The 24,002-nt window shown below is 48.1% G+C and overlaps 1 protein-coding gene across 1 annotated transcript; it reads right to left on the reverse strand.

Moving 5' to 3' along the window:
• Positions 1 to 783: 783 nt before the first annotated feature.
• SLC7A14 (solute carrier family 7 member 14) lies at positions 784 to 13,375 on the reverse strand. The gene is made up of 7 exons (XM_042820737.1): positions 13,072 to 13,375; positions 10,006 to 10,242; positions 9,028 to 9,245; positions 7,251 to 7,397; positions 6,609 to 6,817; positions 5,607 to 6,484; positions 784 to 3,760 (listed from the first exon to the last, which is right to left on the reverse strand). The coding sequence occupies exons 1-7, from the start codon at positions 13,373 to 13,375 to the stop codon at positions 3,438 to 3,440; spliced, it is 2,316 nt and encodes a 771-aa protein (XP_042676671.1). The 3' UTR covers positions 784 to 3,437.
• Between the last annotated feature and the right edge of the window lie 10,627 nt (positions 13,376 to 24,002).

Below are 24,002 nucleotides of genomic sequence, written 5' to 3' on the forward strand. Positions count from 1 at the left end.
ACATCAGCCCTGAGACTGGTGACAGAGAGGGAGCCCTCAGGGCAGGAATGCACTGAAACGCTGTGGGAATCTCAGCAAATCCTAACAGGAGGGAGATGTGGGATCCAATGGAGAACGAGGCCCTGCCAGGCATCGCTTGGGGTATTTTTTCCTTTTATTTTAGGCTGCAAATCAACATTTTCAGGCACAAGGGACTGGCGCTCGGCTCCTTGCCCTCCCTGCGCCCTACCCAGGATCATAGGCACCAACAGCCCCAAAATATCTCATAGAACTCCCCAGAACCCTGGTTGCTTTGCAAGGCTGGCCATGGCACTACCAGCACTCAACAGCTTTTGGTGCTCATCGCATCAAAGCCTCGAAATTGAACCAAACACAGTTGGAACACAATGAGCTGCTCCACACCACACCTGGCATCAGCGATGGAGTGCTGCCTGCTCTGTCGTCACCCCAACTCAGGGGAGGTCCCCCACGTCCCAACAGAGCCCTCCCTGGGTCAGCACCCACTGCCTCTCATCACAGTGTGTCCCCACCATTGTGCCACCAGGAGCATCCCCATGTCCGTGGCGAAGGAGCTCCGTGAGCTCTGTGCTGCTATAGTCAACCTGTGGCCATTGGCTCTCATTTTTTCTTTCTTTTCTTTTTATTTATTGTGTAAACGAATAACCACTTTTTTTTTTTTCACAACAATGCAAGTAAATACCAAAGTCAGCCCATTGAACTGCATCTTCTACAGAGGAAATTTTGAAGCACTTAAGGCAAGATTTTTTTCATCTCTGACTTCTATTGAACACTGAAAAAATACAGGACTTTCAGGTACAGCTTAACAAAATTATATGGGAAAAATCTTTTTTTTTTTAATTTATTTATTCTTTCATTTAAAAGATTTACATTATTATGGAAGTCGATGCTGAGACACATTTGTCTCTGACTTCCTTTAAAAATCCATTGGTTCCTGTTCATTTGTCTGTCTGTTGTAATGTAAAGGCACACAATAAAGCTTTATGCATTTATTAAAATATACAGATTTTGGTAAATTTAGATTTCTTTCGTAGTATCTTGATAATATATATATACATATATATGTATCATTTTCAACAACACAATCATCTGAAAATAAAAATCACTCCATAACATATCTGCATATTTTTTTCTTTCTCATGACACACTACAAGACCCCATTGTACAATGCACCAATGGGCTTCTGGAAACCACAAAAATAAAATTAAAGAAAATAATTTAACAAACTCTTTTAACAAATACACCAATTTCATATCAGAACTGCAGAGAACTGTTACACCAGAAAGTACCGTCTGCAAAAAAGAGCAAGATCTACATCAGAAAGACCAAAAACAAAACGAGAGGAGTGAGGATCATTTACAAGCTGGGGCTGTCACACCGGCGTCGCTCGGGGCGTGAGCTCTGCTGTGCAGAGGGTGCGTGCTGGGTCGTGCTGCTGTGGTCACAACCTGCAGAGGGACCAAGATCTCACCGGGTTGGTCTGGGGGATGTGAGGTATTTCTGCTCCATCTGGGTCATGCTTTGGGCTCCAGCAACAGGATGCTGGCTCCTGGCATGGAGCGGGACAGTGGTGGTGCTGGCAATGCTCTTCTGTAATGTGGCGGCTGCGTGAAAATCTCCTTTTAGGGCATGGAGAAGTATTTGGGTTACAGCAACACCTGTGCCAGCTTCCTGGTCCCTCTCAGCATCCCAAACTGGCCCTAGGCCAATGCTGCCCAGAGGTGACGGACCAAATGATCTTTGCTGGTGGCCCTGGAGTTGTGGGCATCCTTCCCTGCTTCCCTGGGAATGGATGAGGATGGGATGGAGATGGGGAAGGGTGAGGGATGGAGAAGGGATGGGAAAAGATGGAGAAGGAACGAGGAATGGTGGATGGCTGCAGGAGAACCACAGCAGCCCCAGGCCCCCGCTCAACACGCTGATACAATGACAGGTGCCTAGACGCCAAAGAGCAAGGGAGCAGGCTCTTGCCAAATGATACTCAGGTGGACACAACAACACACACTGGTACTGCAAACTGCTCTGTAGCAAGAGATTAAGGCTGCAAAAGGAACAACAGGCTTCGATTCAGCAGGGTACTTGGGCACGTGTTTGTTACCCAGCAGATGCCTAAATACCGTGCGGTAGTGGGACAAGGATGACCACCCCATGGTTTAGTTTGAGAGCTGGTAGGAAAACAGCAACAATCTTTCTCCCTGAAAACATGAAGCCAGACCTGCCAGGTGCCATCTGTCCTGGGTATCTCAAAAGCATCCTTCAGGGGAGCAGCGGGGCACAAGTGAGCATCATGAGGGCTGCAGCACCGCTGGGGATAGGCGTGTAGGACAGATCCCCAAGTGGATTGGTAGAGCTTATGGGCATTGTGGAGGCTTTTGGGTGGGATGCTCTTGGGTTGCTGCTTGTGGAAGTGTAGCAAGGTTGGGCAGCAGGAGAGGGTCCAGAGTGAAGCTTAACAGGTCCTTTTACCAAACCCTCCCATCCTGAAGCCCTCCCAGTCATTCCTTTTGGTTTCACATTAGAAGTGTCTCTAGAACAAGCAGCATCTTTGTATCTTTTCACACATTATCCACCAAGCCAAGGTTAGAAATAGCATGGAGGCCAGAATGAGTGCTGGGATTTGCCCACAACAGTTCACAGACAATGGGCTGGCTGTTTTCGGAAAGACAAAGTGGTGGGAACAGCATCCAGTTCAATCTCAGGGACACTGTGTGGGGTTTGCTGACTGCTTGCATAAGTCTAGGTCAGATGTGATCTGAAATGAGGCCAAGTCCAGATTCAGGATGCTTGACTATGCCAGGATTTCAGGTTTTGTTTGAGACTGTCTAGAGCAGTGCAAGACATGGTCTAACACTGAATCCTGGTATTTAAGACTTTTGGATTCAGGGCTGGGGACCATCATGGAGTGGCCTTGTTGCGTACACTTTGTGCTGGAACAGCCATGAAAACTCCAAGTGATGGGGCCAACTGAGCTGAGCCACCCCCTTGGATGAAGCTGGTTCACTTTCATGTCCTACCTGCCTGTCCCTCTGGTTAAGCTATTACTGCTGGGTGGTTAGAGGAAAAAGCACACGTGCTAAGAAAGTGCCAAACACATAGGAGTGGCCACAGGGTCACTATTTCCCGAGGGAAACCCATCTCGTCCCCCCACGTGGATTATTCCACCTCTCAGAGCCCCCTCAGTTTGGCACATCTCCCACTGGGCGCCAAGTGGGGCTCGGCAGGTACCAGGGCTCCAGCATTCCCTGGCTGGGACTCAGCTGGCAAAGCCCTCGGGTGGGTTTGGTTTGGGGTCGGCAGCGGTCGCGGCGTGTGACCCAAGGACCAGAGGTGAGGGGGTGGTGGTGGAGGACAGGACGGGGCAGGGAAGCCGCAGGCCCTTCCTGGCTGGCTGGCAGCACGGCGTCCCCCTGCTCGCCCCGCTACTCAGGTGAGTAGTCCAACTCGTCGTTGGCGATGAGGGCCTCTGAGGACGGTTTGTGCCTGCCCTTGCTTTTCGATCTGCTACTCGTCCGATGGCTTTCCTTTGCTCCTGCCATTTGCTGGTATGAGAAGCCCTTGTCCTCGGGAGGGCCCCAGTCTGGGTAGCTCTCACCCTCGGTGGCGTAGGAGAAGCCGTCGTCCACTGAGAAAGGGTCAACGTCCACATCATAGCGCTGGTAGGTGCTCTGGTGGAGGGCCTCCTCGCGGGCACTGATCTCCAGCGTGCTGTTCCACATCCCGTAGCCAAAGTAAATGAGCAGACCTGGGGTGAGTGAGAGTGAGAGGTTGTTGGGGAGGACAACGCTGCACCATCGTTCCCCTCAAAGCCACACCTGTCCCCACAGCCCGTGCCAGCATCCAGCCTCCTCCATCCCACCCCCTCCTGTTCCGTGTCAGTCGGCTCGAGCTGGTGAGGGCTTAATCTGAGTAAATATTTTTTTGCTTTTATTTTTAAGCGAATGCATGTTTTCGCTGATGTCTGGTCTTCAAACCAGCAGCTTGACAACCAAACGTTGTCAGCGTGTGACCGGGGAGCTCTGTGTTTAAAACATCAGCTGGGACAGCTGCTTAACCGTGTGACTATGCCATCTGCAGCCTTGGTGGGAAAGCAGTTCCCAACAGACCTAACCTGGCCTCCTATGTTAGAAGCCCACGTTTCCAATCCAGCAGCCTCCCAGCCTTCCTTTTCCCTCTGGAATTTTCTTATACTCTCAGTATGTCTCCTGTCAGTACCCACAGCCCTGTGTGCCCAGGGTCTGGCACACATCAGCAGGGTGACCTCGTTATCATTGCTGGCACCTGACAAGGTGTTAGATGTGCACACAGGTGCAAGGGTTAATCACAGCAGACTGATTTGATGCTCTGAAGCCACTTTCCTTCTAAAGAACAGGTGTGGGTCTTTCCCTTGATTCGCTCCTTCGCTTATTGGCTGAGTGAGCTAGAAAAACTCTGAGCATCTCCTTTCTAGCCTAAGGGCTGTGCATGGCTCCTTAGTAGCTCAGTTTAGGACTCAGAGGTGCTTAGAAATGGAGCTTTGCTGTGGGGCCTCAGGAATTGTGTGTGAGAGCTGCCTGCCTCTCCCATCGTTACTCTGAAACAACAGAGGATATGGCAACATGGAGGAGGAAAGCTGATAGCAATCTCCCTCTGAGGGCTGGTAACTGTGGAACTGTTCTGTGATAGTGAAGGGAGATTCAAGGTCTGTTAGTACTATGACCAAATTTTTTCCTTATAGGAGGCAGCTGCTGCCTCCAACGTTTGCAACAATCCACTTTCACACCTTCCCAATAGGAAGAGCATTTGCTGGGATGCTCAGCCAGAAACGGCTGTTTTGGATGTTGGCACCAAAGCTCAGGGTCTGCTGTCTGCAGCTGGGGTTCCTGTGGGCTGTTGCAATACCCGTGTTTGCTCATATGGCTGCTATGTCTCTCTTAAGGAGTCCTTGGTTCTGATATTCCTTGTTGCTTTGGTTCTCTGTAGTCTGTGGCTGGGAGCCTTCAGGAGGAGCTATGAGAGCTACACTTTCTCTCTTAGGTATGGGAATAGAAATATAAAGCAAAGGAGATCATGGGCATATCAGGCTGCTGGATACGTGCCGGGAAGACTAAATTTGGCCCAAATATTCACAACAGAGCCTACATGTTCTGAAAGCCCCCTGCCATAAAGTGAAGGGTTCAGGCCAAGAACAGGAGCTGGAGCCTGCAGCCCCTTGGCATTGCACCTTCCATTTAGGGTTGGGCAGCTTTGCATTTTAGAAATGTGGTGCTGAAATCTTGGTGTGGGCTGCTGAAAAAGCTCAAGTGGGTAAAATAGCAAAAAAGCAGGCAGGAAACCCACCTACTTTCCATCAGAAGACTCATCAGAACAGTCACCTTTGCATGAAGAAGTTTGCTTCCATCAAACTGACATTTTTCTGGAGGTGTAATTCTTGAGTTAGCTGCAGTCTGGGGGCTTGATGAACAGATTTCTAAGAACTCCAGCATTATGAGGAGCAAATGCAAGGGACTGGGCATTGCAGCTGAAAAAGCATTAGCCTAAGCACTAATTGGCGACGTTGCTATTACCACCCTTTGAAAACAGGGTCAGTGATAAAATAATCTGGGACTCACCCACGAAACACCAGACAGCAAATCGGATCCATGTGACTGTGGAGAGCTTCAGCATGAGATAGATATTCACCAGCATGGCGAACGCGGGGACGAACGGAAGGCAGGGTGCCATGTAGGGCAGCTTCTTGGGGTTCTCTGGCTGCTGCAAGATGACAAACACCAGCACGATGATGAGCAGGATCATCAGCACAACAAGGAGAACGGCCCACCAGCTCTGCTCAGAGATGTAGTCTGACCCAAAAATAATGAAGGAGCAGAAGATGAACATCAGGACGAAGAGCAGGAGCACGCAGGTGGTGACCGTGTGGCCGGTGGCTGCTGTGGGCCGATCCATCTTCCCCGGCAGCCCCAGGTGGATCCGCATGGTGTAGTAGCGAGGGCCGATCAGCTTCTTCAGCTTGATGAGGTAGATGTTCTCAGACTCGTCCGCCTCGATCCCTGAAGTCATGTCGACTGTGCCGTAATTGGGGTGATTCACGTTGTAGGTGGATTTATCAGATTTCCCAATGAGCATCTCGTTGTCCCCCAGGGATGGAAGGTTTTTTGCCCCACACGTGTTGGTTGGTGGGCCTGTGAACTCCTCTCCTTCGCTGCCTGGGGAGCAAGCTTCCTTCTCACAGTCAGCCAGGATGCCCTCTTTCTTTTTGGTGTGCTCCTCAGAGAGGAATTTGACAAAGCCATCGATGTCACTCTCGGGCTGGTACCGGAGGAGCAGGACACAGACAGACACCAGTGTGTAGGCGAGCAGCGTGCCAATGGACATCATCTCTATCAAGTCCCGCAGGCTGACCAGCAAGGAGAGCAGCGCCGCAAGAAACCCAGAGACTATACAAGCTACTACCGGCGTTTCTGTATAAGAGCTGACGTGGGACAAAAACCTGCGACAAGAAAAGAGTTGTAGAGGGTTAAAATTGCAGTTTGCAGTGGCTGCCTGTTGCAATAGCCCATGCCTGGCTAGAAAAGCAAAGGAGAAAGCCAAATGCTAATGTATGTATGACTGACCTGAAGAGTAGCCCATCGCCAGCCATGGCATAGATGACTCTTGGCATTGGGAATAGAGAGCCCAGCAAGCTGACGGTCAGGCCAGCCACAGACCCAATGGCAACGATGAACTTGGCTGCATAGAAGCCGCGTGCCACGAACATTTCCATCAGTGGGGACTCAGTGTCAATGGCATCATATGGCACCATCAGTGTGAGGATGATGCTTACCTGGGGAAGGTAAGATGAGTAGGACAGAGGGTCAGCAGCAGCCCTGAGCTTGCAGTGACAGGGGCTGCTTCTCAAGGGTGGGAAACACACAAAAAAATTGAGTCTAATTAGAACTGTATCCTTACATCTCCTGCGGAGAAGATGTGAAATGCAGATGTTTGGGCTGTGTGATTTACTGTGGAGTGGTTAATCCAGGGGCTCTGCTACCTTGGGCTCTGCCACCCTAAGCCAACAAGGGACCTGAAATTCCTGAGTATAGACGTGCATTTACTGGGTGCAGAGAGACTGGACAGGCTGTGGCCATCCATGTGTGTCCTGTCCCACACAACTGTACTTGTTTCAACCTCTTGCAAACCCCAGGGGATGGCTGTACTCAGATAGCTAGTACGTATGGACATGTATTCATATACACACACACATAGCAGGTACTTACGGACACGTATGCTGTCAAACACGCAACGAGTGAGGCTGTGATGGCGTAGGGGATGGAGGTGTTGGGGCTCTTTGCTTCTTCTCCTGTGGTAGCAATGATGTCGAAGCCAATGAAGGCATAGAAACACGTCGCAGCCCCTTTGAGCACCTGCATAGAGGACCCACTGTCTCAGTGCCATGAGGGTGGCTGGCACCCAATTGGGAACAAGTGATCATGCAAAACCATTTTGTGCTTATTTTACTTTCACTGGGGAGTGGGATTAGGGTTGCTTGGGGGCACTGAAAACACTATGGATCCTGAGGGATTGACTGACTCCCCGTCCCCAACATGATCATATGTTTTGTGTTAGCAGGAATTCTCATCAGGCAGCAAGATCTGCTAGCAGAGGAAGCAGAACAGAGCATGGACAGTCAGACATACACCACTCTCCAAACAACCTTTGCTTTGCTTGGAAGCTGCAGACAGGTTGGAATACTTGAAAGGGGAATTATTTGTACTGCTAGTTACTTTATTATGTTCTTTCTTCATGTACAATATTAGCATGTTTATAAGAAACAAACACTGAAGCTGGCTAAAGACTGTGTAGCTGTAAGGAGAGAGCTAATTTGTAGTTGCAAAGCCCTTGCATACTTCTGGCTAGGTGGATGTTGTATGTCCATCACGTCTATCTCAGTTCTTTAGTGATGGAGCACACAGGAAAATTCACCTCTTTCAGGGGACAGTCTGTAATTCACTTTTCAAAGTATCTCTGTGCTTCTGGGGATCTCGAGCTTGTTGCTGTGGTGGATTAACTTCTACACATGATTTCAGAGAGAAACAGCCACCTGAAAACCATAGGAAGACCCTATTGTTTTTCATGTGTTTTGGATAATGTATCTTTTAAAACCATGTACTTTTACCAAGAGAGATTTGGAGGATTGAGTTGGAATGAAACACTTATTTTTGGCACTCTTTTTTCTTTCCTATTTTATAGCAGAAAAAGACAGATATCCAAAAGTAAATCTGACCTCTGTTCTTAATGGGGCCTGAGCACTGCTCCTCACTGCCATGCTGAAGAAGAGAAATGCTGATTTACAGAGGTGGAGGGGTGGCATGTCAGCTTGGGATCCTTTCAGCAATCAAGATTTTTGGTTTACTTTACTTTCTTGCTTATTTTTCCGCACAAAATCCCTATGGAGTCGAGCAGTGTAAATCTGAGAAGTTATCTTGGGCTTAGGCCAGCTGAGATATTTTCAGTCTCTGTTCATCTTTGGATAAAAACCAGTGCAAGCAAGCTAAAAAAGCCAAATATGTCCAAATTCTCAGTAAGTTTTGAGGGAGCATCCGTAAAATAAGCACTGGCAGGTGGCATTATGAAGTGCTCAAAACAAATGCTCGAGAACATTGTTATTGAAAAGCAGCCAACATAAGTATCTCCCCCTCTGCAGGGGATGGGCTGGATCCTCCCGAGCCCTTCCTTGGACTGCCACCACGTTTTGCTGCTGTGAGCCTGATGACAAATGACATTTCCTGGTGTATGCTTTCACATGCTATTTGGCTCTCCAAGAGGGCATCTAGGAAAAGGACTGAGTTTATTCTAAGGAGATACAGGCAAAGCATCACTGTGTGCCTCAGGTTTGGAAGAGTGAGGAGGGATGGGCCCAAGCTGGGAGCTAGAGGCTTCTGGCCAAAGCTGGGTGGGCTGAGCAGGGCTAGGACCTGAGGAGCAAAGTGCAAGCAGGGGCTGCACACCAGAAGCAAAGCTGAGCATGTGGTGGGGGTGGCACACAGGACTTACCCCCGGCCATCCGAAAGGCAGGAACTGCCCTTCAGACCAGTTGTCGCTTTTGATGAAGAAGAGCCCGGCAATCATAATGAAGACCCAGACTATCAGGTTAATCACATTGAGCACGTTGTTCAGTCCCACTGAGTTCTTCACACCCATGGCCACGATGATGGTGACAATGATGGCGATGACTAGAGCAAGAAGGTCAGGGTATGACTCCTCTCCTTTCCCTAGGTAAGAGAAAAGAGGTGCGTAACTGTTTGTCCATAGCTAGGCTAGACGACCCTTCCCACACACAAGATTCTATGACTCTATGACTTTCAGTGCTTTTCAGATCCTGAAGTTTTGCAATACTCCTCGTTCTCATTGCAAAGCTGGTTTCCAGGTGACTGTGCCACTGCAAGGTAAAGCTCTTTTATTGAGGTGATAAATCCTGATGCCTCAAGACACTGTCACGAGTTTTTGGAGAGCAGAAAACAAATGATCATATCCTAGTTTGCATCATGCATACCTGCTAAGCACTAATTAGAAGTCAATGGAACATTAAATTTTCACAACAGAGCTACAAGACCACTCACTGTTGTTACTGATAGGAGCCGTGGGCTGTTGCTGGTCACACAGAACCATCACAGCACTGAGCTTCTACATGTCAGTACTGCAGGCTCTCCCTAAAATTTGCGTGTGAGTTTTAATGGGGCTGAGCAGTGTTCCTGTACTATTGTTACCCTCTGATATCAACATGTTTTTTCTGGGGTTCTGATCTTCTAAACGCTGGTTTGGTCCAGAGAGGCTCAAAGTACTGGGGTCATATATCCCTGCACCTAGAACCCAGACTCTGAACCAGATGCAAAGCACCAGGGGCCAATGGGAGGTAAATAGTGAATGAAGCCTAATATCCATGTCTGACGAGCTTCCAATGACATTTCAGGCCCTAATTAACGGATGAAGCTCTGCATAACAAGATGCACATGTCTGCAGCCTGATTCTCACCCAGCCCGTTCAGCGTCCCGACGCTGCTGATCATCCAGCGGCTGATGGTGTGGTTGGCCAATGAGTCAAACATGCTGCTGAGGGCGCTGGCACCCGCGGCCGTGCCAATCAGGTACTCCAGGATGAGGTTCCAGCCAATGAAGAATGCCACAAATTCCCCCACTGTCACGTAGCTGTAGGTGTAGGCAGAGCCCGTGGTCTTGGGGACCCGCACACCAAACTCAGCGTAGCAAACGCCTGTTTGGAATGAAAAAAATATACTGAAATTCATCCACAGACAGCAGCAGTGGGCAGTGTGGTGTTGTGGTCGTGATGGCCCAGTTTCCATACAGTAACTTTGATGGTGACAGAAGTTTCCTCTTCATCTGATAGGGATGCTAATGTGTCCTGAGCCATTTTCTCCTGAGATGTTGTGTGCCTATTCTGGGTCACTACAATGCAGATGCAGGCATGAGCGCTGCCCTGATCATCCTGCTCTCACTCTACCCGTGCCAGATGATTCTGAAGCCATCTCACAGAAATAACTATGTTATTTTAACACTTAAATGTTGCTTGTACATTTCATTCTGAGGAGTAACTGCAAAACTGTCTTTGTAAAGAAGGGAAGAAAGGTGAAAAGTGTGTACCCGGAACTGCCTGGGAGGAGATTTCAGTGGGATTTATTACTTTCCAGACTTACTGCATCAGGGTATTTTTCAATAAAATCCTGATCCTAACACACCACTGTCTTGAAACAACCATCAGGTTTTATTTAGTAGTCATGGATGGAATCAGAAATTCCCAGGGTGTTGGTCAGGGTAAGTGCTGGCAGGACCACCCATCCCACAAGGTGGGGTCCTTGTCCCTGGCTGTGGTTTTCAATGCAACTCTTCCAAACTGGATTTCTATAGAGCTGGCCCAGCTACGAGAGCAACAAGACGTCCAGATCATCCAGCCCCACACCGTCATTGTTCAGAGCTGATTAAAAATGCATGCATTCTGCAAAGGTAAGGCACTCACAGATAGCTGCAGGCCTGAATGATTTATGAAACAGGTGCTCTGGTGGGGACAAGTATCTGGTTTCTGTCTTTGATAGCTGTAAAAATCATATAATCTTTCTTGGCAGCTCTACTTTTAGCCAACAAGAAGATAAGGCTTAAAGAGGATTGATATTGATGCAGAGCGATAATGGCAGAGCAGAGTCTTTCATGTGTATTAAATGTTTGATTTTTCAATTACTCAACAGGAATCCCAAAATAGTAATCTTTCACTATACATTGGATATTGCAACCTATAGGGTATATCTGCTTTAGATTTCAGTGTATGTTAAGAAAACAACCAATTTTTATCATAGCATGTAGTAGCAGCCCAGGGGATGAGAGATGCAAGACCTGCACACATCCCTGACTGCTGACATTGAGTTAATAGCAGGTGGCATTAATCAGGGCATTTTAATTCACAGTGCTACAGGTCCTCCAGCAGAAGTGGAGTTCACAGCACTTCCCTCTGTATGCACTGCTTAAAAAGGGAGATGATATAACGTATTAGGACGTAGATTTTATCTTACTAATCTCAGCTCTATCTGTAGTGTAATAGTGATAACAAAGCTGCATAACTGAATGTTACTCTGTGCATAGTGCTGTGACAAACCCACAGCGCCATCAAACTCAGGCACTCCCATTTCCGAGAATGATTCCCAAATTTCTGTGAAACTGGGACCTTGCAACAGTGCTAAGTTCCACCTCCTCTTTGCAGAGGTTACTTCCCCTTTTGATGCAGAAGAAATCCTGACTTCTACGAACCCCTGCTGCTGATGGCCCCATCCCTCCTCAGCCACATCTGAGCATTACAGCCCCTCTCAGCACCAGCAATCTTCAAGGCATTCTGGAAGGAGCATTTTCAGCCAAAAACCCTGGGATAATTTGCAGGTAATGGGCTCTGACTTGATGGCCGAGAGTGAGCACAGGTGATCTGGATATCTGCCTGAGCTGCGAGCCAAAGCAGCTCCTTAAAATCCATCCATGCACGGATGTGAAGTGAGAGCTGAAATCCCCACTGCAGCCCATCTGGCTCCCAGCCTTTACTGGGTTTCACCTGCCAGAAATGCACTGCTGTTACAAACAACAGCAGTGTCAATGATGAAGCAAGGAAGTGGCCAAGGAGATAATGAAAACACCGCATGCTTGGGAAAACACTTTCCCAGGGCTGCACAAGCAGGGGGGAGATGAAAGCAGGGCTGGGAGCGGCAGGGCTGTGGGGCCGGCAGGAGCTTCCTGCTGCGGGGCAGGGCTCACGGCTTGGGGGAAAAAGGCTCTTTTTGGGGACAACGTGTTTTCTCAGAGCGGACCCACCCAGGTTGCTCCACTGCATTTGGTTTGCGTCACAAAATGGGCTGTGGGAAATGGGGAAAGCGCAATGATCTGAGGACTTGAAAAGTAGAGTCGGGTCCTTCCCATCCCGTATTGAAGTCCTCTGTCACTGAGTCAGGTTTCCTTGCCCAGCCCACACACGCAAGCTGGATTGCCAGACTGACACAGCATGCAAAGTCCTGCGAGCAGGGAGAGCGGGGACATCGCATCATCGCGTTAGCGCTGATCTGGAAAGGACAAATGCCAGCAGTACTGGCTTATGTGGAAACCGCAGCTCAGGCCATATGCTCAGCTGGGTTCAGAGGAGGCAATGGAACTCACTGACTTTTCACTAAAATATATAATTCCTCCCTCTCTGCACATAGCTTTGTTTGCTTTGTTTTGTTGGAAATCAAAAGAGCGATCCTGAGTGAACAGGAGCCAATAACAGCAGCTCTAAAGGTAGAAGAGGAGTCGCTGGGCTTGGCCCCACGTGCAGGATGGCACTGTCCTGCTGGCTCCTCGTAGCTGGGCACCTCATGCCGGTGGGGAACCTCAGTGCAAAAGAGTGTAAGGAGACGTCATTGCTCCTCCGTACTGTGTGTATCCTGAGTGCTATCACCTCATGGATGTGACCCCAATGTCACGAAACCAGTACTGATTATTGGCACGTTGTCCAGCTGTGAAGCTAGCAGCAGTGTGCCTGAGACCTCACTCAAAACCCACTGGAAAGACTCACCTGACAAGATGGAGGCGACGGCAGCGATGATGAAGGACACGATGACGCCAGGCCCTGCCATCTCCTTGGCCACCAGGCCGGACACCACGTACATACCTGTGCCCACGCAGCTGCCAACACCAAGGGAGATGAGGTCGAGCGTGGTGAGGACCTTGGCCAGCCGTGCGCCCTGGCCTCCTGCTGTCCCCGTGCCCTCCAGCATTGACTCCACAGGCTTGGTGCGCAGGACGCGGGAGCGCAGGGCATGGCCTGCAGCCCCCCATGGCACCCGCCGTGGGTCCAGGCGTGACAGAAGGCCGCTCATGGCTGCTGCTGGGCTTGGGTGTCCCAGGCTGAATCCGTGCTCAGGGCTGCAGCCTCATCGCCGGTTCTCCAGTGATGGCGACCCAGCTGCAAGAAAGAGAAAAGGTCTCACAGTGTGTGCTTGAGCTGAAGCAGCAAAGGAAGAGGTGTTGTCCCAAGGAGGTAAGTTATCAGTATCATCCCATACACAGCAGGAACCTGAAACCATCCAAGTTCCCAACCGACACAAAACATGCTCCTGGGCAACCACGAGGAGCTGGGGCACAGCAGGTCACCTCTCTGAATACTTCAAAATGCTGCTGCCTGAGCCTCTTCCCAATCATAAGATTGTCTCCACGAGCATGAACTAGCTCCTGCTTTTTCGTCTTCAGTCATATTTCCAGGCACTGTTCAGACACTTTCCTTTTCCTTCCTTCTCTTTCTCTTCTTTTTAGCAGGCTGCGTAGTTCCCAGGCAAGGAGAAATGACCTCCTGGTGACGTGTGAAGACTTTGAGCAAAAACAACGAGAATTGACAATCTCTGCATACTGATATATAGAAAAAAGAAATATTGTTTCTTTAATAAGAGTTTTAGCATGACAGTTTTCTTCCTGTTCATGCAGAAATTTGTTATTATTATTACTGCCTTGGAGCCAAAACAATTATTTTTTCAGTCTTTACATCCTAAACAAATTACACTGTGTCTACCAGGTGGCCTTGTCTTGCTGGAGTTTATTAAATAAAACACAGCATTTGTTTCACGTTTTGGTTGATTGCAGTTTGAATTGCGCTGATCCTTACCTCGAGCAACCGCAAGCTGAAAGGATGCGTGTTCTGGCTAAGGATATTGATAGTGAAAAACTGTTGCCACTCTTGAGCAAATGTGCATCTTCGAGGTGAGAATAAGAGCTGGGTTTGGCTGCTTCAGGGCCACGTTCCTGTGTGCCAGCATTTTAGCCATGGGGGGAATAGCTCCTCTAACCAAAGTGCACAGCATCTCTGAGGCATGGGCTGATGCAGAGGTTTTGCTGTGTTTCACTCAGCTCTGTCCAATCCTTTATTTAATTCTTTTCCTTTGCAGGTTTTATCAGCACTCCTTGTTAAGCTGGAAGGACTTGGGTGGGTCTGCCTGGATTTGCAACAAACGGACCTCAGCTAAATAGAACACTGGGCAGAAATAGCTGCATGCTTATGAACAGCTACAGTCCAGATGCCCTTACTTCTGTGTCGTTTCCTCATGCAGTATGTTAGGTAAGAAAATAATCTTTTCTGGCCAGAAGTTGGGGTGGCAGAGGGCCCTGAGTTGCTGAAGGCAATGCCTTAATACCAGCTGAAATGAAGTTACTCTGTAATTGTGGCTGTACTCAATGAAAGCGATCATTTGAAATTATCAATGATATTTAAGTGAGAGCAGCATAGTGCTACTTCATCACTTGGAAACATCCTCTCCCCCACCCACAGCCATAAGAAACGCCTGATGGAGGGATAATGCATACCTGGGGCAGACACAGCTCGTTTCTGCCCCGCTCCATCAATGCTCCCAAGCACACGGGGGATATTTTGGCAAGACTGAGGTGCAGGCATTGCTCAGCAATCACATTCACCCATTCCACAGCTATGTAAATGGTGAAGTCTTAGGAAACTGGTGTAAATCCACAGCCAGAGGGAGGGAGGAAGTGCTTTTCTTGTGCTTAATGGCTGCCCTCCTCATTGTGTATCCAGGAGGCTCGGTGGGGCTGTGCTGGGGGCAAGGGCCAGCTTGGCTAACTCTGCTGCCATCGTGTTCATTAGCAACCTCTGTTTGTACCACAACAGTGTTCTTCATTAGCACAAATGAGCTAAAACAGCAATCACATCGAAAGGAGAAGCCTCGGTGTTCAGAGACACAGCTTCCTAAGTGTGTGGTTTGGTGCCAAATTACTCCTGAACTAAACCTGCTGCTTTCTGCTTCATCCTCATCACCCCATTCCCACCCACTGCCTGCCAAGGTGACTCATTTAGTCCACCTGTTAATGAGTGCCCTCTGCCCCTGATGGCTCTGGGATGTCCCTATGCAAAGCCCTCTGTAAAGAATGCAGAGAACACAAGGAGAATCAGTGTGTCGATGGTGATAGATTAGAAGAGAGAGCTCCAGGTGGTAAGGAGCCAGCTAGGGGTGCTCCCTGAGATGGAACGGTTGAGTTTCCTCCAGCTTTCTCCTCGCAGAAGTCACCATGGCACAGGAAATCTCCCTGCTGCCCATGGAGGCCACGGTTTGCTTCAAGAAGGTGATGGGAAAGCCCCTTCCTCCTTGCAAGTGATCTAGATGTTGGCAACCCAGCCCACGGCAGGGGGATTGCAACTTGGTGATCTTTGAGGTCCCTTCCAACTTCAGCCGTTGTCTGATTCTACATGCCCTAGAAAAGCAGGCTCAGAGCAGACTCCTAGCAAATCCCACGGCAGCAATATTAACGCAGGTGCTTGCAGAGCAAAATTCATGCTTCACCCCAGGTGCAGCTGGGCATTGAGATGACTCAGTGCTCAGACAGAATGAGAAATAAATCCAGAGACAAAAGCATCCCAATGCCTGCTGCTACAACAGCATTTTTGCTTCACGCGGGATTGTGCGTGGAGCTGGGCTGCAGCATTTCTTGTGGGAAGGCAGCACGGAGAGCTGCGATGCAGAGCTGCAACCCACGGTGTGAGAGAAGAGAAAGGGAGAGCAGAAAATTCATGCCAGCCTCGCTTCCCTGCCCACTGTGTTGTTTTTAGTCTTAATTACTAGGCTGGTAGCTGCGAGCTGGGCAGTAGGAGCAGACACAAGATGTGGTTTTCATTACGGCCCAGCAGCAGGGAGAGGAGTGACGTCAGCGCCGTTGGCCACACGGCAGAGGGATGCTGCTGTGGGCTGCTCATCACACTGCTGCTTTCTGTGTGGGTTTGGAGTTTTGTGTGCTCGTTTTACAGCCTCAGAGCACTGCGCAGGGGTTCAGCGTCTGCCCCTCTGCTGCTAATTTGGGGATTTTTTTTTAACCCTTTCCAATTTTTTACCTCCATTCAAGTGGAGCAGTTATTATTTTAAGCTAAAATCATCACTAAAAAAAAGCGTAGTGATATATTTTAGGTTTAAGCCCAATTTAGCAGTGTGCCTACTGAAAAAAGAAAACAGCTCCAGGCTGTTACGTGGTGTTTTTTGTTTTTGTCTTCATAGCAAAATGGGGTTGGAGGAGCTGAACAGCTCTTTCCTGTTCTTCTTTCATCTGTATTTTTTTAGGTGCTTTACCAATATTAATATTGCTGCAAGTTGGCCAAATACCATTATCTCCTTCTGAGAAATAAGCAAAATAAACACTGAGTTATTTAGCTTGACCAAAGACTTAAGGCAATGGTGCTGCAGACAGGGGTCCTTAAACTCTGTATTCCTGTCTCCAGTGCAAGAAAGCCAAACCAGCGTAACCTCCTTGTTTTGAAGCCTGTGGGACCCACTTCCAAAGCTGAGCACCCACATCAGGACACTGCATCCACAAAGGTGAGCAAAGAGGAAAAGATGGAGGTAAAGAAATGCATGAAGAGGTGAAACTGGAGCTGGTTGTGGTGAAGGCCAGCAGATTCCTTGGTGATGGGTTATTCTGAGCGCTGCTGGGCTCAGCCTTGCAAGCAGCTGGCCCTAGCTGCTGGGATCCCATAGGGAGAAATATCCCTAGGGTTTTTTGAGGGGTATCCCCTCTGGGCATCCTGCTCTGCATCCACCACTGTGCACTTGGGCCTGCAGGAAGCCATCCTATGGAGGCATTCTGTGTTCCCACATGTTTTCTGCCCTTTTTGTCCAGGGAGCCCTGGCTATGTGTGGTGCAGAGTGGTGTAGCACTGAGTGCCGGGTACTTCTGGCACATCCAGCCATCTGTGAGTGCAGCACTGTAAGTAATGCAGTATGCATGAAGTGCTCCATTTGTGTTTGCAAAAAGCTATTTAACCACTAGGAGGAAGAAAAAAGAAAAAAAAAAAAAAAGGGAATTGTGGAGAAAGATGTATAATCAATTTGCACATGTCTAAAAAGGACTGGTTTCTCATTGTTGTCTTGAGGTGGTGAAGTAAAAGCCTTAAAGAAACAGAATGATGCTGTAAGTATGGGGAAATGACAGATCAATAGATGGGTGAGCAGAGCAGAACCAGGCAACCAGGAACTTCTTGGAACTGCTGTGCTGAGGGCTCCTTCTAGGGGGCCACACTGAATTGAATAATAACTGAATTGCTTCTTCAGAAGTGAAGTGGAGAAAGCAGAGGTCTAACAGAAGTGCACGAGTGCTTGGTGCAGCTGGGTGTTCTAAGGAAGGTGCAGAGAAACCACACTAAAAATAATGCTCTTCCAGCTGTACTTCGGGGTCGTAGTGGACAAGGGCTGCATTTGTATTGAGCTGCTTCGAGCTGAGACCAGACAGTCTGTTCTAGAACACCACTCATTGAAGAAATGTCTTTGCTTTAATAAGATGCAGGAGCAGCTTCTGTAATTACTTGATTGCACCTTCTTTTTCTTCCCCCATGTAGATCCATACTTTTGCACCGTCATTACGGTTTGCTCCAGGCCAGCCATGAGAGCTTTTTAAATTTGACATAAATCACAGAATGGGTTATTTATTAGTGTGTGAGGCTCTCTAAAGAAAATGGATTTTTGCTATTGCAAAGCCTGCCTGATGCATCTTTATGACAATTTATTTCATTTCAGGATATCAATGTGAATTTCAATGGCAAAAACACAAATTACATTTTTCGGTGAAGTACTGATTTAATACTTTGTTGTTCAAACCAGAAAAAATAATGACTGTGTATCAAACACAGGTTCCGAAAATCTATTGTTTGTAAGTCTCTAATTCTGCTTTGAAGATTGCAGTTTTTACAGTGGTTCCTTTGCTCCTTGCTAAGGAACTGCTTTTTCCTCCCAGCTGACTCTCACCAGCAGTCTCTCTGGCTTCTGGAAAGCCTTCCATGCAATAATGTAGGAATCTGAGCTGGTCTTCTGCGCTGTAAGCACATCAGGATTACACACACTGTTCGGCTCTTGCAGGTTTTCAACTGCATTTCTCTTTTGTTTGAGCACGTGGTCTCATTAATTAGTTATCGTGTTCCATCAGCAGTTATACAAGTGTAATTGATTATGCCTCATTGCCCTGTTTGCATGATTTTGTCTGTGTCTGTGCGCTAATTAATGCAGGAGAGGTTCTCAAAGAAACACGTTCCTCAGAAGGAGCTGGAAGGAGGCATTCCTTCAGTGCCTGCTGATGTCTCCAGGAGGAGCAGCAGTAGCTGTAAATCAGCAGGATCTTTGCACACAAAATAGGGATCTGCAGGGTAGTTTGGGTGGCTGTAGCTTGTGTCACCAATTCCCCAACAGAAGTGTGAGGCAGATTCAATGCACTTCCAAGGAAGTGAATAGCAGATCTTGCTGCTTTTATTCCATGATTGGCTGCTTATTATTATTATCCACTAGGACAAAAAATCCTTGCCTTACATGAGTAATCCTCCTGCATTTCAACAGAACTGATTATATGAGTAATGTGAATACGAGTTGATCAAAGAAGACAGCTTGTAAGAGATTTTCTGTGTTTAGTCATTTATCATCATAAGTCAGGCAAACGTGGTGCAGTACTTGAGCAGTGTGTGGTGTGAGTAATACCTGGCATTGTAGCACGACTGCTTTTAGACACTTCCCAACAAGCAAGTTATGAACATACACCCAAGATTAAGTCAGCATATAGGATGCTACTAATGAGGCAGAACTGAACAAAGAATGACGTGTTCTTAAAAGACCAGCAGCTCACAAATGATGGCATTATGGTGTTCTTGAGTAATGCACACAAACTGCCTAGTGATGTCCTTGAGTAGCCAGGGGAATCGGTGTGGGTAAACATGTTTATGCCTAGCTTAAAGTTGGGTTGTCATTGGAGCCCTGGTAGTTAACTGCGTCCTTGTTCTTTGCCTCCCTTAGAACTGGATTGAATAGAGTAGCTGGAATATTATTGCTGTGGGTTCTTGTTTGTGCTGGAGCTCCTGGCCAAAGGAACTCGACACATTACTGCTTTCTATCTTAATTTACTTAGTGTGGAGCTGGTGACCCTAGCTATTAATTGTGCATCTCCTGGTCTCTGTTGCTTCCCCGGCCAGTTAATGAGGCAGTGTGCAGGCTGGCACACACCTGCTGTTGCCCAGGTGCCCTGAAGAGGTGCTGGCAGACCCAGATACTTCCCAGTGCTGCCAGCTCATCCCAGTCCAGGGCAAAGGGTAGGCAGCAGGCATATATTTCCCTCACTGTCAGACCAGGGTGTCCAAATCCCACCTGGACACCGCAACCATATTGCTGGGCATCAGGGAACAGCTGCTCACTTGGCACAACTTGACAGGCCCATCATTAAGACCTGGTTCAAAATGCTCTTGGGCGCAGCTTGCTGCTGTTGGCAGAGTGCATCCAGATGCACTAGTGGCCTCTAGGCACGAGAAAGTGCTCAGACTTAAAGTGTGTGTTGAAGGGCTTTGCTCAGAAAGACCCAACCAGCGCTCAGGGAGCTCAGGACCTACAGGGAGGAGTTGATCAAAGCACAGAGCTGTATCCCAATTACTGACAAGCACTTGCAGCAGTAGATGGTGGTTACTGAGAACCAGTGCTCAAATCCCGCTCACTTGTGGATCAAACACACTTTTTTTTTTAATATGCTTACATAAGGTTTCTATGCAACATCTCTCAACACTTGCAGCATAACAGAAGGAATCTCCCAGTAATAATCCATCTCCTACAAGCAGCAACCCACCTGACCCTCTAACTCTGTGCTCTCGCAATTAAATCGCAGGATTTGAAAAACCTGCTCTTCTTGTGTTCATCTCCCAGGTAGATTTAATTTATGGTGTTCCATCTTTCAGTAAATTATTGATACAGCTGTCGTGCAGAGGATCAGAGACAATAGAATCACATGCTATGTGGCTCCACCTCACTGTTTTTGTTTTGTCAGTGTCTGGACTTCCCTCTGACAGTTTTATTTCGGGGAAAGAGCAGCTTTCTCCTGGGGATGTTCCATTGAGGTGACAGCAAGGAATCAGCCGTGGTAGCAGCACTAGCTGTCGTACCCAGCCCCTGCTGAACCCTGAGCTGATGGCTGCACAGCCCAGGGCTGCTGTGTGATGAGGAAGTAAACATATACAAGAGCAAAATTTCTCAGTACTAGAAGGAAGTTTCCAATAGACAACCATGATTTTCTATATCTTGCTGCTTGCAAATGAAAAAAAGGTATTATGAATCTATGTGGCCCATGGATCTAAGTTAGAATCTGTTCCCATTGGCACAGCAGGTGGTTTAATGAGTTCAGTAGGTTCAGTCTGGACTGAGGTGAGACCCTGGCCAAGATTTCAGATCCATAGAAAATGGCTTAAAATGTTTTCTTTGTTTCTTGACTGCACCATTTTGTGGTGTTTTGGGGCCAGTTGTGGCTTTATACTTTAAGATGATGGTTAAACATTTACATTACGATGATCTTAATGGCTTGGGTGCTGTGGAGACAAAATTTTAACCATTTGGAACTAAGATGTCTATGTTTATCTATATTTTATGATAGACTACTCTGCTATTGTGGTAACTATTTTTGTTTTTTTTCCCATGAGGAGCCTAGGACTGTGTTTACATCTCCATAAGCTTTTGCTATCCTATTTGCTTGAAAGTTGCAGGGTCTTCACAGGAAAGCCATTAATTCATCCACTGAGAACTGGCTCTGTTCTTGTTGAATTTTCTAGAAAAACTACTGGTGGCTTCAAAGAAAGATGGATGAAGTCTTGTTATATGTGTATGATCTCAGAACTGAGAAGAAGGAAGCACTCAAGTCAGCCTATAAATATATCCTTCAGAATATTTCAGACTGGAATACTTTCTGATATGATCCCATTTGAGACTCTGCAGTTTCATAAAGAACCAATAGTCATAATTTTCACGTGATCCTAAAAAATTATCTAGGGAGGGGTAAGATGCATTTTCACTTCAGAGTAATGACTGATTCCCCAAGTAAACTGATCTATGTTTTATACTGACTCACTTAACTGCAGTGTGAACAAAAGGATTTATTTTAGGGAGAGTAAATAAATGGAGAAAGTAGGAAAATTGGGGTGTTCAAAATGCAAGTTGGTCACTCAGTTTTTCTGCTCTTAGTATGCGGTCAAAACTCCCCTTGGGAATATGCTTGTCTAGAGTAGAGCCTGGGGCACCTGGGAGGAGAGCTGTATGGCCCTGTGTCTGACTGGGGAACTAAATATCAAAGGTACCATTATGTCTACTGAGTTCATTTTGTCTGAAGGAGTCATCAGCTTCCATGCCATTACTCCTGCAGGAAGCCCCATGACTTGCTTTGGCTAAGTTACAACTTCTGGGAGGACATCAAGTCTTGACATGAGTAGATGGAGAATTCAGCAGGTTTTCTGGTAGTTCCTTCATGATGTCATCAACCCTCCACTGTTCAAAAATGTGAGCACTCACTTAAATCAGAATGCTTTGGCTGTAGTGACTCAACATCCATTTCTGTCATGCCTTTCTTTGGCAGATGGAGAAGTAACTCAATGCCTGTTCATTTTTTTCTGTAAAGGCTGTTAGCCTCTTGAATCAAGTCATCTCCCATCCTCTTTTCTAATTAACTGATCTGACCAGGTACTGTAGTTCATCTTTTATAAGACTCTTTCTCCAGTACTTTCTATTTTGGCTTTTATTTCTTTTTCAAACTCCAATATTATTGTTATTTTTTTTCTAATGTCTACTGTATTCTAGCATTCTCAATTGCCAAGGGGCAATTAAAACTGAAGAGCAATTGCATGAGCCTTTTTAGGTCTCAGTTCCATTTAGCTGCTTGTGTTTTTGTTTGTTTGTTTTTAACTAAATCAGTGCCTATTGTACATATTGCCTCCTTTGTGTCTTTTTGGATATGCACTGCACATTTGAATTTACTTTGAGTGGACCCAAGCTGCTTCATCGTCATCATTTAACCCTCACCAGTCTCTACTTTGTTGTCAAATTTCAGCATTTTTGACAAACGAAAATAGGAAATAGCACTTGGGCCTTGGATCCCTGCAATAAAACCTGCTCTCATGTAGCAGAGATTCTCCAGGGAGCTTTATGTTTTAAGAACAGATAATTAGTTTAATCTAGGTAACTCTTCACTCTAGTATTGCTTTTAGCTTGTTTGGTTTTTGTTTGTTTACAGTGTATTGTTCAACTACGGTAAGTCATATGCCTTATGTATGCCAACAAAATGGGTATGTGTAAATACCTTTAGCAATCAGACTTTCAGTCTCATGACAGTTTTTGGTCAATTAAACAAATGCCTTGGCATGCTAAAATATACTTACCTACTACTTAGGGGCAGTGGGAAGATCAATTAGTTAATATGCAAGATTAAATCAGATACGGCCCTTTTGAGCTGAGAGTCTTCTGTGGGGCTGACAAGAGTAATACCGCTTCCCATGCCTCCCCAGAGTCTGTGTTGATTTAGGAAGCCCTCTATCAGAGCTCTCTAGGCACAGACTGTTACAGGGAGGCACTAAGTCAATCTGTCTAAATGATCATTTGATAGGTCACAAGACCTGAACTGGAAAGCAATTTTGAGAGGGGAAAAAAAAAAAACAACAAAAAAAAAAACAGATGGGGATTTTTAATAAAGTGATGCGGAAGGCGCCTACCCAGGGTTGAGGCAGGCAGGCGGTTGATGCTCAGCAGTCCGAAAATACCCGTGCGGAATCAATAAACAGCAGCGAGCCGGGGGTGACGTAAAAAGGAAGATAACTCCATTACCAGCCTCTAAGTCGGAGGGAATTCTGCCCGCGCCGCCGCCAGGAGAGGCCGCGGATGAGCGGGAGCTTCGGGCCGCCCCGTCGGGGTTCAGCACCGCGGACAGCGCCCGGCTCGGCTCGCCCCGCGCTGCCGCCCACCCGGCCCCGGGGCTCCGCGCCGCTCCGTCGGATTATTGATATCGGGTTTTTCCTTTTCATGCACGCTGCCCGCCTGCCCGCAGTGCCTCTACCTTCGTCTCTCTCGTTTGGTGTGGTAACTTGTAGCCAGAGCTGTCTTTTCGCTTGGACCAGCCGGCATTTATCCCTTCTCTCCGCCGTTCTCTGTTTCCAATCAATCCCGTGCCGTCAGCCCTGACGTCCCCCCCCTCCCTTCCAGCGAGTGCCACTTTGTCAACACGGGGCTGCGGCCGCCCGGGGCTGCGGGATGGGGCGGCTCTGGGGTCTGTGCCCCAAGCGGGTCTGTTCCAGCGGCTCCGGAGGAGCCCCCGCACCACCGGCACGGGGCGACGGACGTGGGTGATCGCAGTGGGGCCGGGGCAGAGCTTCCCACGCTTGGAGCCGCGGTTCTCTCACCTCCCCCCGCACCCCGGGATGCTCCGAGCCGCTCTCCCCGGGCGGTGAGGTGGCAGAGCGGGGCGGCGCTTTCCCCACACCCCAGAACGCTTCATCCCCTCTGCACCCCCTCGGAGCCGTGCGGGCACTCACCGGGCTCAGAGGGCAGCGGGCGGGCTCTGCTGCGGGGCCTCCGCGGGCGAGTAGCCCGGAGGGGTCGGCTGCGGTGCTGCAGGCGGCGGGGGGGGCTGCGCTGGGCACCGGCGGCCCCGGCTCCCGACCGCACGCGCAGGGCGGAGGGAGGAGGG

Source organism: Centrocercus urophasianus, unplaced genomic scaffold (genome assembly GCF_019232065.1).
Source record: "Centrocercus urophasianus isolate 14NV4802_14NV808 unplaced genomic scaffold, USGS_Curo_1.0 seq_19, whole genome shotgun sequence".
In the NCBI taxonomy this organism is placed as follows: Eukaryota; Metazoa; Chordata; class Aves; order Galliformes; family Phasianidae; genus Centrocercus; species Centrocercus urophasianus.

Coding starts and splice junctions, on each gene's coding strand:
- SLC7A14 (XM_042820737.1), bottom strand. CDS start 13,375: ATGAGCGGCCTTCTGTCACGCCTGGACCCACGGCGGGTGCCATGGGGG. Junction 7,398..9,027: donor TGCCTTTCGGATGGCCGGGG/GTAAGTCCTGTG, acceptor TCCTCTATGCAG/GTGCTCAAAGGGGCTGCGAC. Junction 6,485..6,608: donor GGCGATGGGCTACTCTTCAG/GTCAGTCATACA, acceptor TTCTTGTCGCAG/GTTTTTGTCCCACGTCAGCT.